Source organism: Danio rerio, chromosome 5 (assembly GCF_052040795.2).
Source record: "Danio rerio strain M-AB ecotype USA chromosome 5, GRCz13ab, whole genome shotgun sequence".
NCBI classification, from domain to species: Eukaryota; Metazoa; Chordata; class Actinopteri; order Cypriniformes; family Danionidae; genus Danio; species Danio rerio.
The window spans coordinates 30,351,134-30,366,803 of NC_141025.1; the positions used below are offsets into that span (position 1 = coordinate 30,351,134).

General features: G+C 35.3%; 1 protein-coding gene across 17 annotated transcripts in view; it reads right to left on the bottom strand.

The window, feature by feature from the left end:
• Nucleotides 1-15,670, bottom strand: part of cacna1ba (calcium voltage-gated channel subunit alpha1 Ba) — a 190,962-nt gene that overhangs the window by 21,388 nt on the left and 153,904 nt on the right. For 8 of the 17 annotated variants that reach the window (NM_001114548.3, XM_087252004.1, XM_087252003.1 and 5 more), the window contains 8 exon segments: nt 964-1,091; nt 3,472-3,622; nt 5,390-5,481; nt 5,663-5,728; nt 5,814-5,930; nt 11,404-11,487; nt 12,968-13,078; nt 13,840-14,004. In NM_001114548.3, coding sequence (NP_001108020.3) covers nt 964-1,091; nt 3,472-3,622; nt 5,390-5,481; nt 5,663-5,728; nt 5,814-5,930; nt 11,404-11,487; nt 12,968-13,078; nt 13,840-14,004 — 914 coding nt within the window. 17 annotated transcript variants of the gene reach the window in all.

Here is a 15,670-nt window from a genome sequence, read left to right on the forward strand (position 1 = left end):
CATGGACAGGGATGCCATCCTGGCCTGGCAGGGTCAGAGATGGATCCCGAAGGTTAGAGGTCAGAGGTCAGAGGTGAGAGAGTTGATCCCTGATAAGGAGAGATGGAAGAGGTGAGTGAAATGACACGAGGAGTGGATGGTGACAGAATGGCTGCATTGTTTGAAGATGTCTGCATCTGCATGCTGAGACATCAGGGGATTTTCCTCTTTCAGTGCACGGAAACAAAGGTTTCAACGCCAGCTTCATTTGATTTAATTCATGACTTTTAAGGTTTAGATATATAAATGTAAATCAATCAGTATTGCTTGATATCAGTCAAATGGCCATCCTTGAATTGGGAATGCTAATAATGTACTTAAGTGTGTTCAAATTTCAATACATGGCCTTGAAAGCTTTGTTTCCCATCCAGCATCATTAACCAAAGCCAGTCAAATCTGGTGGGGCAAGTGCTTGTGTGTTCGCAAGTCATTTGAGCACAGCCATTCAAGTTTGGGTCTCTGGGCGTTTGCACACAGAGGCCACACGAGTGTAGAAAGTTGCTTGGGTTGCAAACCTTGTATGCTACCCTATTAGGGCAGTTCTTCCCTAAGCCAAGGGGGGGCGAGATAATTCGCAACAAATTGTACATATCCTTATAGGAAATCCGTCCGCTGCGGAAAGAATAAGCAAAACATGACACATACATGAAGAAAGCTTGGAGAGCACATTTGTGTTGTGGACAGAATGGATGTGGATAGGAGTACAAGATCCCATTCATATCCAGACCACGGGCATTGCGTGGAAGGTCTTCAATCACACATTATCAAAGAGGAATATTCAGCATCTCTGTCTTTTATAAAAGTGGTCTAAACTGAGAGACCTAACAGAAAGACTCTCCTTCTCACAACTGTTGCCAAACTCTGTTACTAAATTTATCACAAGAGTAGGTCTCCATCTGACGGGGAGTGCAGGTTGAAACATACCATGCGGCTGGGTCATACTCCGCCCACACTCGAATAAACTCATCCAGGTGGTGAGGGCCCAGGATGGAGGAGTCGCGTGTCAGATATTCAAAGTTGTCCATAATGACGGCCACAAACAGGTTCAACATCTGGAGAAAGTGGGAGAAGAAAGATTCTGAAGTTCTCAAAGCAGGATAAATAATATCTGGGAGTGTGACGTTAAAGGCAAATCAAGTCTGGGTAAAAGTCTGATGTTCTGATTTTATTCATTGTAATCACACCTGTCTTGTTTGGTTAGAATGAATCAAACTTAAGTAGCTTTCCCTTCTTTGTGTGGTGTGAATACAGAAAATGCACTCTGGTGCACACCAAACAAACAGACAGTATGGTTAGTTTAAGATGGGAATATGATTTGATCACCAACACATTTGCAAAAAAAAAAAAAAAACTCTGTACAATGTAATTCATCAGGATCCGGTAGTTTTGCCTCTGACATTGCTAAGCAACCATCAGTCAAACTCTCCAATGAACCATCAGTAACAAACCCAAGTCTATGACTGATACAAGTTTTGTTTATGGATAAAAGTATTGCAGTGATTGGCTGTTCTGCATTTGTTCGAGGTAACAAATCTACCGTTAAAAACAGATCTGGATCTGCATCTGGAGTCTTCTCTATAAGTATAGCTGATTAATGATGTGGATGGATGATAACAACCTTCTAAGCCTACTAGTAGGCGCAGAAGGACCCTACTGGCCCATATCTATCAGCTGATAACCACTGATAACGCCCATTTAATCAAGTGATAACATTCAGTAACAATTTCTGGTTCACTTCTATTCAACACACTAAATAATTACAGTCTTTTTTTATCTCAGTTAATCTCAATTTAAATGGGAGTTTGTAAGCTGTATTATGTTAAGTTTGAAGACTGTACCAAAAAAAAAATGTGCATTGCACTTTTTGCTGTGAAATTACAATATAATACATCATAATCAATGGAAATCCAAATTTTAAAGCAATACAAAATTCTACAGTTTCCTACAACTTTAAAGATTGTTCTTTTAATTAAGATAAGAGTTCATGCCATAATGTATCAATCTTTTATGTGTAATAAGTCTTCATGTAATAAAAAATGCGTTCACCAAATCACCAAATGTAAACTTTAAAATACTGCAAAATGCTAAAATTTCCAGGACTTGTATTTATATTTACATTTAGTCATTTAGCAGATGCTTTTATCCAAAGCGACTTACAAATGAGGACAAGGAAGCAATTTACAAAACTATAAGAGCAACAATGAATAAGTGCTGTTGGCAAGTTTCAGCTGTGTAAAGTCTAAGAAGCAAAGCATTAGTAATGTAAGTTTTTTTATTTTATTTATTTACTTATTTTTTATTTATTTATTTTATTTATTTATATATATTTTTTTAGTACAGTTAGAGGTATAGCCAGAGAGGCAATTGCAGATTTCTTGCATATACAGAAATGTAAGCTAATTGAATGAAACGTGCAGTGTGATTACCCCATTACCAGATTTATAATTATAAAACACTATTCTGTATAATGTATAGCATTAAAAATTTAAATTTTTGTGACTGCAACTGCTAGCCGAAAATGAATCGTAATAGAAGTGAGAATTGGATTCATATCTCACATGGAAATCTCTATTGATACCCAACCCAATTCAAATGAGTTGGATATTTTAACATAGCATTTATCGTCACATAAAACCAGATTTTTTATTTTATTTTAGAGAAACAATCAAGTATTCTTGTGGCATTAGAATGTAATGACATGCAGTGTTGCCAGATTGGGCGTCTTTGAATTTGTTTGTTCGGGTAAAAAATGCCATTGGCAGGTTGACAAAATTCTGGTGGGTTTGAACTGTACATTTTATATGCAGCATATTTAACAAAGCTGTGTGCTCCTACTCCATTTAGTTAGTAGTGACCGATGAATAACTCAAACTGCATGGGCCCACTCGCAAGAGGAGGTGAAAAAAAGTTGTATCAAAATCTGATGTGCACGCGCATCAGGCAGAACCTGCAGTTAAACTCACAGCATGACACTTTTATCAATCTTTTTTTTCCACAATTGACAGCAAGAACAAACATAGAAGTGTTGTCTGGTTGACAAGCAGCACCTAATAAGTTTCAAAAGAATTTAAAATGCCAAATGAACCGAATTTATACCCCATTTTAATCTACACAACAGTAAGTGCAGTGTGTGGGTGAGAGGGGGTACAGTGTTTCAGTGATCCAGTTATGTTGTGGTTCTGTGACTACTGGTGTTGGATGCTTTATGTTGAAAACTTATGACAGTTGAAGTAACTAGGTTAATTTAATTTTTAAATCAATTAAAGTTAAATAAAATATACATTTTTTTTGTCGATATTTTGAGCTTTTTGTGCGTTTGGGCAGATTTTGAACAGCTTTTGGGCTGGAAAAAGTCAGCTATATCTGGCAACACTGATGACATGCTTCAATAATGATGAGCCTGTTTTGGCCTGAATGACTCTGAACACTGACCAGAAATGAGCAGAGGAAAATGAAGGAGACAAAGTAGAAGTAGGCAAAGTCACTCCCACACTCCTTTCCAAGGGTGCCTGAGCTCGGATCACAGGTGCGCTCGCTCAGACACGACAGCATGATATCATGCCAAGCCTCGCCAGTGGCACTCCTGCAAGATACACAATGACGACCTGATTGAATAAGTACAGCTTCTGCTATCAAAAAAAAAAAAGACTGACTGTCTGGGATGACAGGCCAAGTGCTGATATTTCGATTACAGTTGAGCCAGATTTAATTTTTAACACTGCTGTCACACTGATGTGCTGTCTGTTGAAGTGGGGAAGCTTTGAGCTAATGAACATAAGGGAAAGATGGAAATTTATTTATGAGTTTCATTAGGAAATGTTGTTTTTCTAGCGACATTGGCTTATACTCCAGATGGTGCTTTTACCAAAAGAGGAGACAAAGGACAAAAGGAGAATGATAGAAAGACAATGTACAAAGGACTGGAAATTAAGATAACTATTAGAATGAAAAATATGATGATAAAATAAATGACAAAATCATGCAGACAGAGAGACAGACAGGCAGAGAGACAGACAGGCAGGCAGACAGACTTTTGGTTGTATTGATGGATGGATGGATGGATGGATGGATGGATGGATGGATGGATGGATGGATGGATGGATGGATGGATGGATGGATGGATGGATGGATGGATGGATGGATGGATGGATGGATGGATGGATGGATGGATGGATGGATGGAGATAGATAGATAGATAGATAGATAGATAGATAGATAGATAGATAGATAGATAGATAGATAGATAGATAGATAGATAGATAGATAGATAGATAGATAGATAGATAGATAGATAGATAGATAGATAGATAGATAGATAGATAGATAGATAGATGAACAAAACTTTAAGAATGCCAACTCATCATTAAACATGTGTGTGGTTCTAAGGTCTTAAAGTCAGTGAAAAAAAAAAACCCTCACATTGTCTCTAAACATTCATATGAAAACACAATTATGCATTGAAAAAAAAAATGTTGTCAATGGAAGTGGCGCTTTTTTTAAATGGCAAGTGCATAGCTAGGCGCTGAGTGTGTATTTTTCAGTTGGAGACGTACTCACAGCTGTTTAAAACAATGCTCTTGTTTCTGCAGCGCAAAAAACAAAAAAAAAAACAAACAAAAAACGGTGGACATAGGCCCTTGTTCAACCCCCAAGGCATGTGAAAATAACTTTTTCTTGACATTTTCTTGTCTTCCAGAGGACAGATAAATTTTGTTTTTTACAAAGCTTTCACTTCTTTCTTCAAGTTACATCAAATATTTGAATGAGATTAAAACTTGGAAACTGGGGTCTCTGAAGGGTTTAATATTTTTGATTGCAACTGTAGACAGAAACAGACAGATAGATGGATTGACAGACAAATTTAATATGGTGACACTCAGACACATAATATGATTTAAATATGGTGTGCAAAAAGAAAACGGCCATAAATAGACCTTGGTGTTCTCAGAGGGGACGTGAAATGAAATCTCTTTTTAATACTAAGGTAACCTTACAGAGCACAGCTCAGATGTTTAGCAGCTCCACAGCTTGAGATCAGACTAGGCTGGCTGCAGTTAGGCCAATCTTTTAATACTTTATGCTGTAATATGTTCCAATTGTGAAAGATCTTGATCAATTATAAATAAAGCGCTCCACAAAATCCTAACTGCATTGGACAAATGTGTGCTATTAAAGCTGATCCGTCAAATCTAAATATAGTGATCAGGCTAAATATAGTGTTCAGGGCCAGATTAGAAATTGACTTTTCGATTCTGACTCTGTAGTGCATCCTCAGAAGCCTTTGTAAGATTTCCTTAATATTCAGATGTTTTTGACTGCAGTAGATGAGGAATATAAGAACTGTGCAGACCTGAACAAAAGCATAAGAGCTTGGAGGAAAGTGCGGAAGTTGTTGTGACGGTTGATTGCCGTGTCATCATTCAAATCAATGTTTCCAAACACCTGCAATCACAATGGTATTTCAAATAAATGCATGTTTTGAAACCACCGAATAACCTTCAGGCAGAACACATTTTCCTATTTCCTGCTTTATTCACCTATAATAAGATGCACTCAAGCACTGCAATGACCTTTAACTGGTAATTACAGTCACTGAAGCTCTGAGATTATTGTATATATCTACCTGCATCCCAATGATGGCGTAGATGAAAAACAGCATGGCGATTAGAAGGCAAACATAAGGCAGTGCCTGGAAATTAAAATGAATACATTATAACTTCTTGTAACAAAACAATCTCCAGCAATGAGCATCAAAACAGTCTAACTAGAGTTACCTTAAAGGACTGGACAAATGTCCAGAGCAGGATGCGAATGGTGTATCCCTGCCGGAGGAGCTTGATGAGTCGGGCTGCTCTAAAGAGTCTCAGGAAACTGAAGTTCAGCTGACGCTCCTGTGGGAACACGAACTTTGTCAATGCGAAAGTTATTTTCTTCCCATTTTCTCCTTCAGCTGTCTTGAATTTAATTCTCATATCTCTTGACAACATCAAGTTTGTATTTCCAAATCCTTAAACACCCATGACAGTATTTTACCAAAGCTCAAATGTTTGAAAAGTCCCAAAAATGTAATTTGTCTTAGTTTAAAACTGGTAAGCAATATTGATATAAGATATTGATATAAGATATTCTAAGGGACATTTTTAAGAAAATGTTCTCTTGCTATAGAGAACCAAACTTGGGTGCGTTTCTGAAAACCATCATTGTTATAAAAACTAACAATGCTATAAACATAGATTTGGCGTTTCCCTTTCCAATGAACATTCACAAACTTGTGCAGTTGCCACTACATCTCTAGAGCTGTAGCTAAAAGCATAGTTCCTTGCTGTGTTCTATTACAAAATATCACCACATGCCAATGTCCATTTTGGATGATTAAAAACAAACTTAAAGTCATTGTTCTTATGTGTAATTTGCTTTATAAGTAATTTTTGTGTTCCAAAAAAAAAAAGAAATACTAGTATAAAATGACATGAGGAAGAGCAAATGATGACAGAAGTGTTATCTTTTGGCTAAACAATACCTTTATTCTCTAAGGGACAAGTTCTCAAATCCCTTCACACTGAACCTGAATTACGGGATTTGATCTATATTGCAATAATCTGGATTGTATTTTAATTGATTGATTGACTGATTGACTGATTCATTGATTCATTCTTCAAATGCTATGAATGTTGACCCTAAAGGAAAAAAATCAAGGGGTTTGTTAATCAACGAATACTAACTTAAAATGTAATCCTAAACAGTACAACTTAAATACATATTTTACAATAAAAGTAAAATCAAAATAAAACTTTTAAAAATAATTAACGTGGATGAGTGGATATTCCTGCATTAATGCATTCAGTCTTATTTTCAAAACATTATTTGTAAAATGACACCAGATTCAGTGCGAAAAATCTATTCAGGAATATTTTAGTGATTTTAGGAAGTATATGTTTAGATTCAATATCATTAGTTGGTCCTGAAACAACAATGCTGAATGTCGAGAGAAAAAATACAGTAGGAGTGGTTGGACCACAAAGGATATGGATCCAGGATGAGTAGCAGTAGAGAACCCTGGTGTCTTCAAAAAAGAGCTTTTTACTACATGTTGAAGTGACTGATTGTTAAAATGGTGCTGTATTTTTCTTCAATGCACATTTTAAAAAAGAAGAACCTTATGATGTGTCATATATATCTACAATGAAAAGTTCAATGGACATAAGTACAAAGACAGGAGAGCGACTCACCGTTGTCTATAAATGAAGATGTTAAATCGTGGCAGGAGCAAGCCAAGATTTGTGTGAAGACATTTAAAAAACACAGGAGAACAGGAACAGCCATCACACACAGATATAGTTACACAACAAACACAATTACAATCAGTAGCAGCTTTTGACAACGACATGGACATCAAGACATACAGTAAAATACGACATAAGACTTGGGATCATTAAGCATAGCACTTGGTAACACTTGTGTACTTACTTTTTTAACAACAGCACATGTATAACTGCATGTAATAACCCAAAACCAAACCTAATAGTACCCCTGTCTTTGGTAAATGTTGTTATAAAACTTGATTGTCATTGGACAGCGCAAACAATTCTTCTGCAATAACAACCACAACACAACGCCACTCATCTGGGTATTTGTGTTTCATACAAACACAAATGTTGGCATCTATGTACTGTATCTATCGTTATTGTTTTTTTTTTTTAAAGCAGACGTGGAAGCCTCCATTATTAATGCTGTAATACTGTTACTGTGGCTGTTTTGTACACCTTAATGGATTATAAGATAAACAGGTATTTTCGAAAATGCTTTATATCAAACCAATTTTATTTATGTGGGATTAAGCTACCAAGTAAGTGGTATCACTGTACTGCATGCACTGTATTTTTAATGTTTTTTAACTGTATTTTTAATGTTTTGTCTTGTAAATAAGGCACTTGCTAACAGCATTTTTTTTTTTACAGTGGTTTGGATGTAGTTGCGATAAAATATTTAAATTCAAAACAAAAATTATTTATGACAATGTTTTTATGTTTTATGCTAAAGTTGAGAGTTTAAATCCATGAATTATGTCAACTTTATTTTTTAAGGTATCTGAGAAATGAAATCTAAATTTATCCAAGTTAAAATGAGTTAAATAAACATCATAGGATCAAAAAATGTAAAGCAGCAATTAATTTTTTATGGCGTCATGCAAAGTCAACATTTTTATAGGTAATTGTCTGTATTTCTTTACAGAAATTTGCAGTTTTTTTTTTCATTATACAGTGAAATGTTCTGTATTTTCAGATAGTAAAACATAATGTTACATTAATCTATACGGATTATTCCTGTAAAAATAGGGAAACAAAAAATCTGTCAAATAGTTTTTTAGTGAAAATAGTAATCATATGAAGATTAACGTGAGGTTAATAATGTCAAATAATAGCCTATGTTTGTGGGCTGCATATAATGCATGCACATTAAACTATCAGATGTTTATTTTACTACTCTAACAATGTTGCTATGCTAATTGTTACAATCACCAGTGATTTAGCGGTTGTGGATCGCTGGAAAACTACACACACGATACTTTAACGAACTACAACTCTCAGCATGCACCTCGCACACCCGGGTTTTTAATTCTGACTGATTACACACACAGTCAGAAGATCGTTATGGACTGATTTCAAGGACTATAAACTCAGCACACACAGAGACATCATTGCAGAGTCTTAAACTGTTTAGTGAGCATGACGATGCGTTTCCCTTTGCCTTGCTGTGTTTGACCCCTTTACTTTGTTATTTTGTTTTCCGCCTTTATGCTTGGGATTATCTGTATGCACCTGTTTGTTCCTGTTTCAACATTTAATCGCAAGATGATTCTCTTAATAAACTGCTATTTGATCCTCAACTTTGTTGTGCAGGTGTCCTGGCATGACACTAACCTTGTTTTTGTTGCTAAACGATGACCAAATGTGTTATTTGTAAATAAAGAAATTTAAAAAAAAAGTAGATTTTTAAATACAATTCAGTTTAACCTGGATATCGTAAAAATATTTGTTAAATTATAGAAAGTTTGGATAAAGTTTATAAAAAGTTTTTATAAAATAAAGTTTATAGTTACATTTACAGTGTTTAAGGACCACAACAGCAATTATTTGTACCTAAGCTTTTTTTGATCATTAATTAAAATTTATATTTATTTGTTTTAAATGTAATTAAAAAGTGGACATTTTTTATGGAATATTTAGCTTTCACGCATAATTAATAAATTAATCTGTATAACTAATTAATTCACTAATTAATGTGCATAATTACATTAATAACCTGCATTATGACAGTAAAAAAATTATAACTCCATTAATTAATTTGTATAATTACATTAACAACCTGTATAATTACAGTAATATTCTTTAAAATCACATTAATTAATCTGTATAATTACAATAATAAATTATATATTAACAGTAATAATCTGTAAAATGACAGCAATTATCTGCATAATTGCAGTTATAATTAGTGAAATGGCAGTAAATACTTTTTTTTCACAGTTTAAATGCAAATTATTAACAGTAATAAGCTGTAATTTAATGACTTTTTACCATAAATTATTTTCTGTGTTTTTAAAGTTTTAGCATGTAATTTCGTTAAATGGTAATTTTCTGTAATTTAACTGAATATCTCTAGAAGCCCTGCTGCCAGTCTTTTGGCTGTTTTTTTTTTTTTTTTTTTTTTTACAGTGTAGCACTGTAATTTGTCAGACACATTACAGCCAATAGCTGTAATCATAAAATAAACACTTTCGGGGTTTTACAAGATGATGAAAATATCTTGGGTATGCAATCTTTTCTTATAATTCAACCTCTCATTGTCATTTATTTCTTACTTGTTACAATCTACAATTACACTACAACAAAGACACTGTAAAATGACGTTAAATCAGCGCAAATAAGAGGAGCAAACCAAATCATTATCATATCCCTCTATAACTGTTATATATAGGAAAACAACACAAAGCACTAACTCCCTTCTGTTCCTGAGCCAGAGCCAAATCTGTGATAGTTTTCCAGCTTCTCATCCAACGCAAGCTCACTGGAAATATATTTTTCAGCCTACATTTTTGTGAAACTGGAAAAACATACTTGAGCATAGGTTTGACTGCAGTTTCTAGGTAAACTCCAGCAGTATTTGCTCCTCATCTCATCTCATTTTCTTCCACTTTTCTGGGGCCGGGTCGCAGGGGCAGCAGTCTTAGGAGAGAACCCCAGACTTCCCTCTCTCCAGACACTTTCTCCAGATCCTCTGGGGGGATCCCCAGGTGTTCCCAGGCCAGCTGAGAGACATTGTCCCTCCAGCGTGTCCTGGGTCTTCCCCGAGGCCTCCTCCTGGTGGTACATGCCTGGAACATCTCCCTAGGTAGGAGTTCAGGAGGCATCCGAAACAGATGCCTGAGTCACCTCAGCTGACTTTTCCTAATGTGGAAGTGCAGTGGCTCTACTCTGAGCTCCTCCCAGGTGACAGAGCTCCTCACCCTGAAAATCTGAAAGGGTGCGCCCTGCCACTCTGCGAAGGAAACTCCTTTCAGCCACTTGTATCTGAGATGTTGTCCTTTCGGTCATGACCCAAAAGCTCATGACTATAGGTGAGAGCAGGAGTGTAGATTGACCGGTAAATTGAGAGCTTTGCCTTTCCGCTCAGCTCATTCTTTACCTCAATGGACCGATACATCAACCACATTACTGCTGCCGCTGCACCAATCCACATGTGAATCTCAACGTTTGTTCCTTTTTTACATTAATGATATTTACAGGGACATTATCATGTTATGCCTCACTTATCTATATCCATATGGACAACTTTTCTGGTGTGGTCATTTTGCTTGATAGCTCACTTTTTCTGGTGTTATACTTGTAAAGCAGAGTGCTCAGATTTGAGTTTGGTGGAGTAATGTAACATTAAGATAAAACTAAATGGTCGCAGTTCACTTATCTTTTAGGTTTGCTTTTCAAAACATTATTTTTGGATTTAGGGAAGGGTTTAGATCAGTGGTTTGCTGCGTGACAAGCGGCACCTTTTCATGGACGTACACAAGAAGGACATATATTTGAAGCATAAAGCATACTTTATATACCATATTTCAGACTCACAATAATGTTAACTTTGCCCTCTAGTGGATGTGTCATCTAAAACGTGCATTGAAATGTGTCAGGAGCAACTTGACTTTCGTTTTGCAAAAATGTAGGCTGAAGCACATATTTCTAATGAGCTTGGTTTGTCAACATCATGTATGTCTAGGCTTTCCCTCACAGCCAGTCTCTGCTGTTTGTTATTACACACTTTTAGGCTCTGAAACTACTCCAATTATGCAAAAATGCAGAGCTCACTTACGTTAATCTCAGTGACTAAGATGTCAGTGATGCTGCCCAGCACAGTCACAAAGTCAAACACATTCCAGGCATCTTTCAGGTAATTCTGTAAAAAAAAAAAAAAGAATTAGTGAGATTATTCAGAGACAAGCTGAAGAAGCTCACTATATTTCCCGAATGAAAGTATACTTCAGTTTACTGTGCTTGTGGTCTGTGTGGCACAAAGTAAAAACAATACACTGTTAAAGATGGCAACAGCAGACAACCGCATTGAAGAATTAATGTCTGCAGGCATTTAAATATACAGCTGAAGTCAGAATTATAAGCCCCCGTTCATACCCCCCACCCCAATTTCTCTTTAAAAGAGAAAAAAAGAATTGTACACATTTCTAAACATAATAGCTTTAATAACTCATCTCTAATAACTGATTTATTGTATCTTTGCTATGATGACAGTAAATAATATCTGACTAGATATTTTTAAGACACTTCTATGCAGCTTAAAGTGACATTTAAAGGCTTAACTAGGCTAATTAGGGTAACTAGGCAGGTTAGGGTTTGAAAAAATTGATCGAAAAAACATATAGCTTAAAGTTATTAATAATATTGACCTTAAAATATTATTTTTAAAAATTAAAAACTGCTTTTATTCTAGCCGAAATAAAACAAATAGGACTTTCTCCAGAAGAAAAAAAATATTATCAAATATACTGTGAAACTTTTCGTGCTCTGTTAAGTGTTAAACATTATTTGAGAAATATTGAAAAAAGAAACAAAAAATCAAAGGGGGGCTAATAATTCTGACGTCAACTGTATGCATTATCATTTTAAAATGACTACAAAGACATTCTTATCGATGAAAACCTTTGGTGAATAAAGTGCAGACAGTGCAGTCTAGTACATGTACGCTAATGTGAAGACACTAAGGCTGTGTCCGAAACAGCCTACTGCTCAGTAGGTACTGCATTTGAATTTAAACATACTACTCGGCTGTTATAAAAATGTGTTCTATACAGTATGCATGTCAGTAGAATGAATGGAACTTGAACATACTACATCCGCCATTTTGTCATGATCATGTGACCTACCCACGTGTTTTCTCACAGGGTATCATGGGATAGCATGGCATCTATCTGATGCACTCTTCAGAATCTCACTAGAAGTAGTAGGTCATTTCCATAATTCTCGCATTCTGTTTTTGGAATTCTATGAATTTGGACATACTACTAGGTTCGCACACTGATTTTAGCGTACTATATGGAAGTATGCGATTTCGGATGCAGCCTAAGTATGCTTTGGGACAAGCATAGCAACATTCACAGAGCATTGAAGAATTAGAGCAAAATTGTGTTCTTCATGTCATTCAAAACTTTTAAGATTTTTTTTATTGTCAAAAAAAAAAAAAAAAGATTTTTAGCAGAATGTTCAAGCAGATCTTTTCCATACAATCAAAGCAGCTGGCGACTAAAGCTACCATCATTTTCAGTTAGAATATTTCTAAAGAAAGCTGTCAATTGGTTTTAACATATACTTGGTTTTTGAGTAACCTGTGACATTTAGGTTGTGTTTATAAGCATGATACTCACCAAGGGGCCGAAAGCAATAATCTTGAGAATACACTCCAATGAAAAGAGAACAGTGAAGACAATGTTGAGATACTTAAGCATTGCCTCATAAAAGTCAGGCGCCCCATGGAACTGCAAGCATAAGAAGGCAAGAGGAATATGAAATTCAATATGAAATCAAGTTATTTTCATTATATTAAAGTAAAAAACAAACTTTATATTAAATATGTGTCTCATGATTCTTCAGAAATCATTCTAATATGCTAATTTGGTGATCAAAAACACAAAAGAGTACAAACAGTTTAATTACTAAAATATTCACAGGGATAATTCACACAAACAGAAAAATGTTGTCTTTATTTGCTCTCAAGTGGTTCTAAAGCCTTTTCAGTTTCTGTTTTCTGTTGCACACAACAGAAGATATTTTGAGGAATGTTAGAAACTGGCGTCCATAGACATCCATAGTAGGAAAAATAAATAAATACAATGGCTGCCAGTTTCTAATAATCTTCAGAAAATCATCTTTTGTGTGCAATAGAGGAAGAAAATTCAAACAGGTTTGGAGGATAACAAAAAGATAACAGAACTTTCATATTTGGGAGAACTATCGCTAATAACTGGGGTTACAGCAACAATGTAACAATTTATTACAATCTAAATTAATTTTTTTTTCTATTGTAATACATTTGGAAATGTGCACATGAGGGTCATGAAACAGCCCATGCTTAAAAGCAGCCAATTAATAGCAAATCTGTGCCATAATCTAAAGAGTTACCAAAAAAAGGCCAAAAAAACCAAAAAAACAATGCCAAATGAAACTTTCACAGCTTTCACAGCTGTCAAGTGGCTCTCCAAGGACTCCTCTGCTACAGAAAGCTAAATGACTGACTGACCTTCATCATGAGCACCACAGTGTTGAGAGCAATCATGATCATGATGGAGTACTCAAACGGCGGAGAGACCACAAACTTCCACAGGCGGTACTGAAAGGACTGCTGGTTCTGCGGCATATAGCGTGTCAGAGGTTTGGCATTGATAGCAAAGTCGATGCAGGCTCTCTGAGAGGAAAAATACAGCAAAAGAGGAATTAATTCACATTACAGACTCAAAAAACTAGTGTTATATGACTTTATTTTTCAAAAAATTACGTTCTAAAGTTGCAATTTCTTTCTTGTAATCAAACTAAATCAAATCAAAAACCCACAGAAAAAATGCTATAGCAATTTATAGTAAAAGCTATAGTGCTCTTGAACCACACTATTGTACCTATTATAGTCTTTACAGCACTTTGTTGATGAATGCTACAGCATACTGTAGTATTAACCACAATGATTTAATAAACTGTAATAAATACTGTAGTGTTCTTTAGATTTTACTAGCAACAATACAGTCTTCCCATGGTTTGTTTTTTGTTTTTAGGTCACGGTTTTGGTATGGTTTGGTATATGTTCAGTAAAAAGCACTGTCTAATAAATAAATAAAAAAACTCTTCAAGAAAAATACATTACAAAATGAACACAATATAGCGAAGGAAATACTAAAATAAACAGTGCTTTTCAGCTTTTTCATGTACCTAACAGGAGTTTTCAGTTACTTAAACTGAAAAATATAATCAAGCAACACTACATACTGTATATAATCTTCACTGTATAAATAAATACAGGTTAACCATTGCTATATAGCTATTTAGTCACATAGTGATTTCATTATCTTTGTTGTTTTATAAAAAAACACTGACAGCAGGACTAAGATGTGGTAACACTTTATTTTGAGTATTAGTAGACTGTCTGCTTAATATCTGTTGGTACTGCTTCTAAACAGACATTTAACTGACTATAAGAAACTTTGCAAGCACATGTCAACTTACACTAACTCTAACCCCAACCTAAAAGTCTACTTATAATCTAATGAGAATTATTTGGCATGTAGATGTAATGTGACTTAAACTCAACAAAGAGACCATCAAAATAAAGTGCGACCTAAGATGATTTTACTTTAAGACACAGTACAGATGCAGTACAATGAGAAACTTACAATCAACACAGTTTATATAATATTTCAAGCTGAATGCTCATCAAGTCGAACAGATTTTAATTAAAAATCTATAAGTATTTTAAATTATTAATATTTATAGCACGTCCGCCTCACACCAAGAAGGTTGCTGGTTCAAGCCTCAGCTGGGTCAGTTGGCATTTCTGTGTGGAATTTGCATGTTCTCTCTGTGTTTGAGTGGGTTTCCTCCAGGTGCTCCGGTTTCCCAGACAGTTCAAAGACATGTGGTACAGGTGAATTGGGTATCCTAAAATTGACCATAGTGTAAAAGGGTGTGTGAATGAGTGTGTTTGGATGTTTCCCAGAGATGTGGCTGGTAGGGCATCCGCTGCGTAAAACATATGCTGGATAAGTCGGTAGTTTATTCCACCGTGGCGACCCCAAATTAAGAAAGGGACTAAGCCGAAAAGAAAATAAATGAATGAATTTTAATTAAAAAATTCTTGTGTTGTAAAAAAAAAATCTAATTGTGTATGAAAAGCATCATCAATGCACCGTGAGGCACCGAGATATTGTATTGAACCAAATCGATGGCATGATAATCGTAACTGAACCGTGAGACTAGTGTAGGTTCACACCCCTAATAATTTTGCACTCTAAGAAAAAGGTCTATAAGTTATTGTAGTATTTTTCTGTGAAGATTTTTTTTTCTCTCTAAGAAAGAAAAAAAGT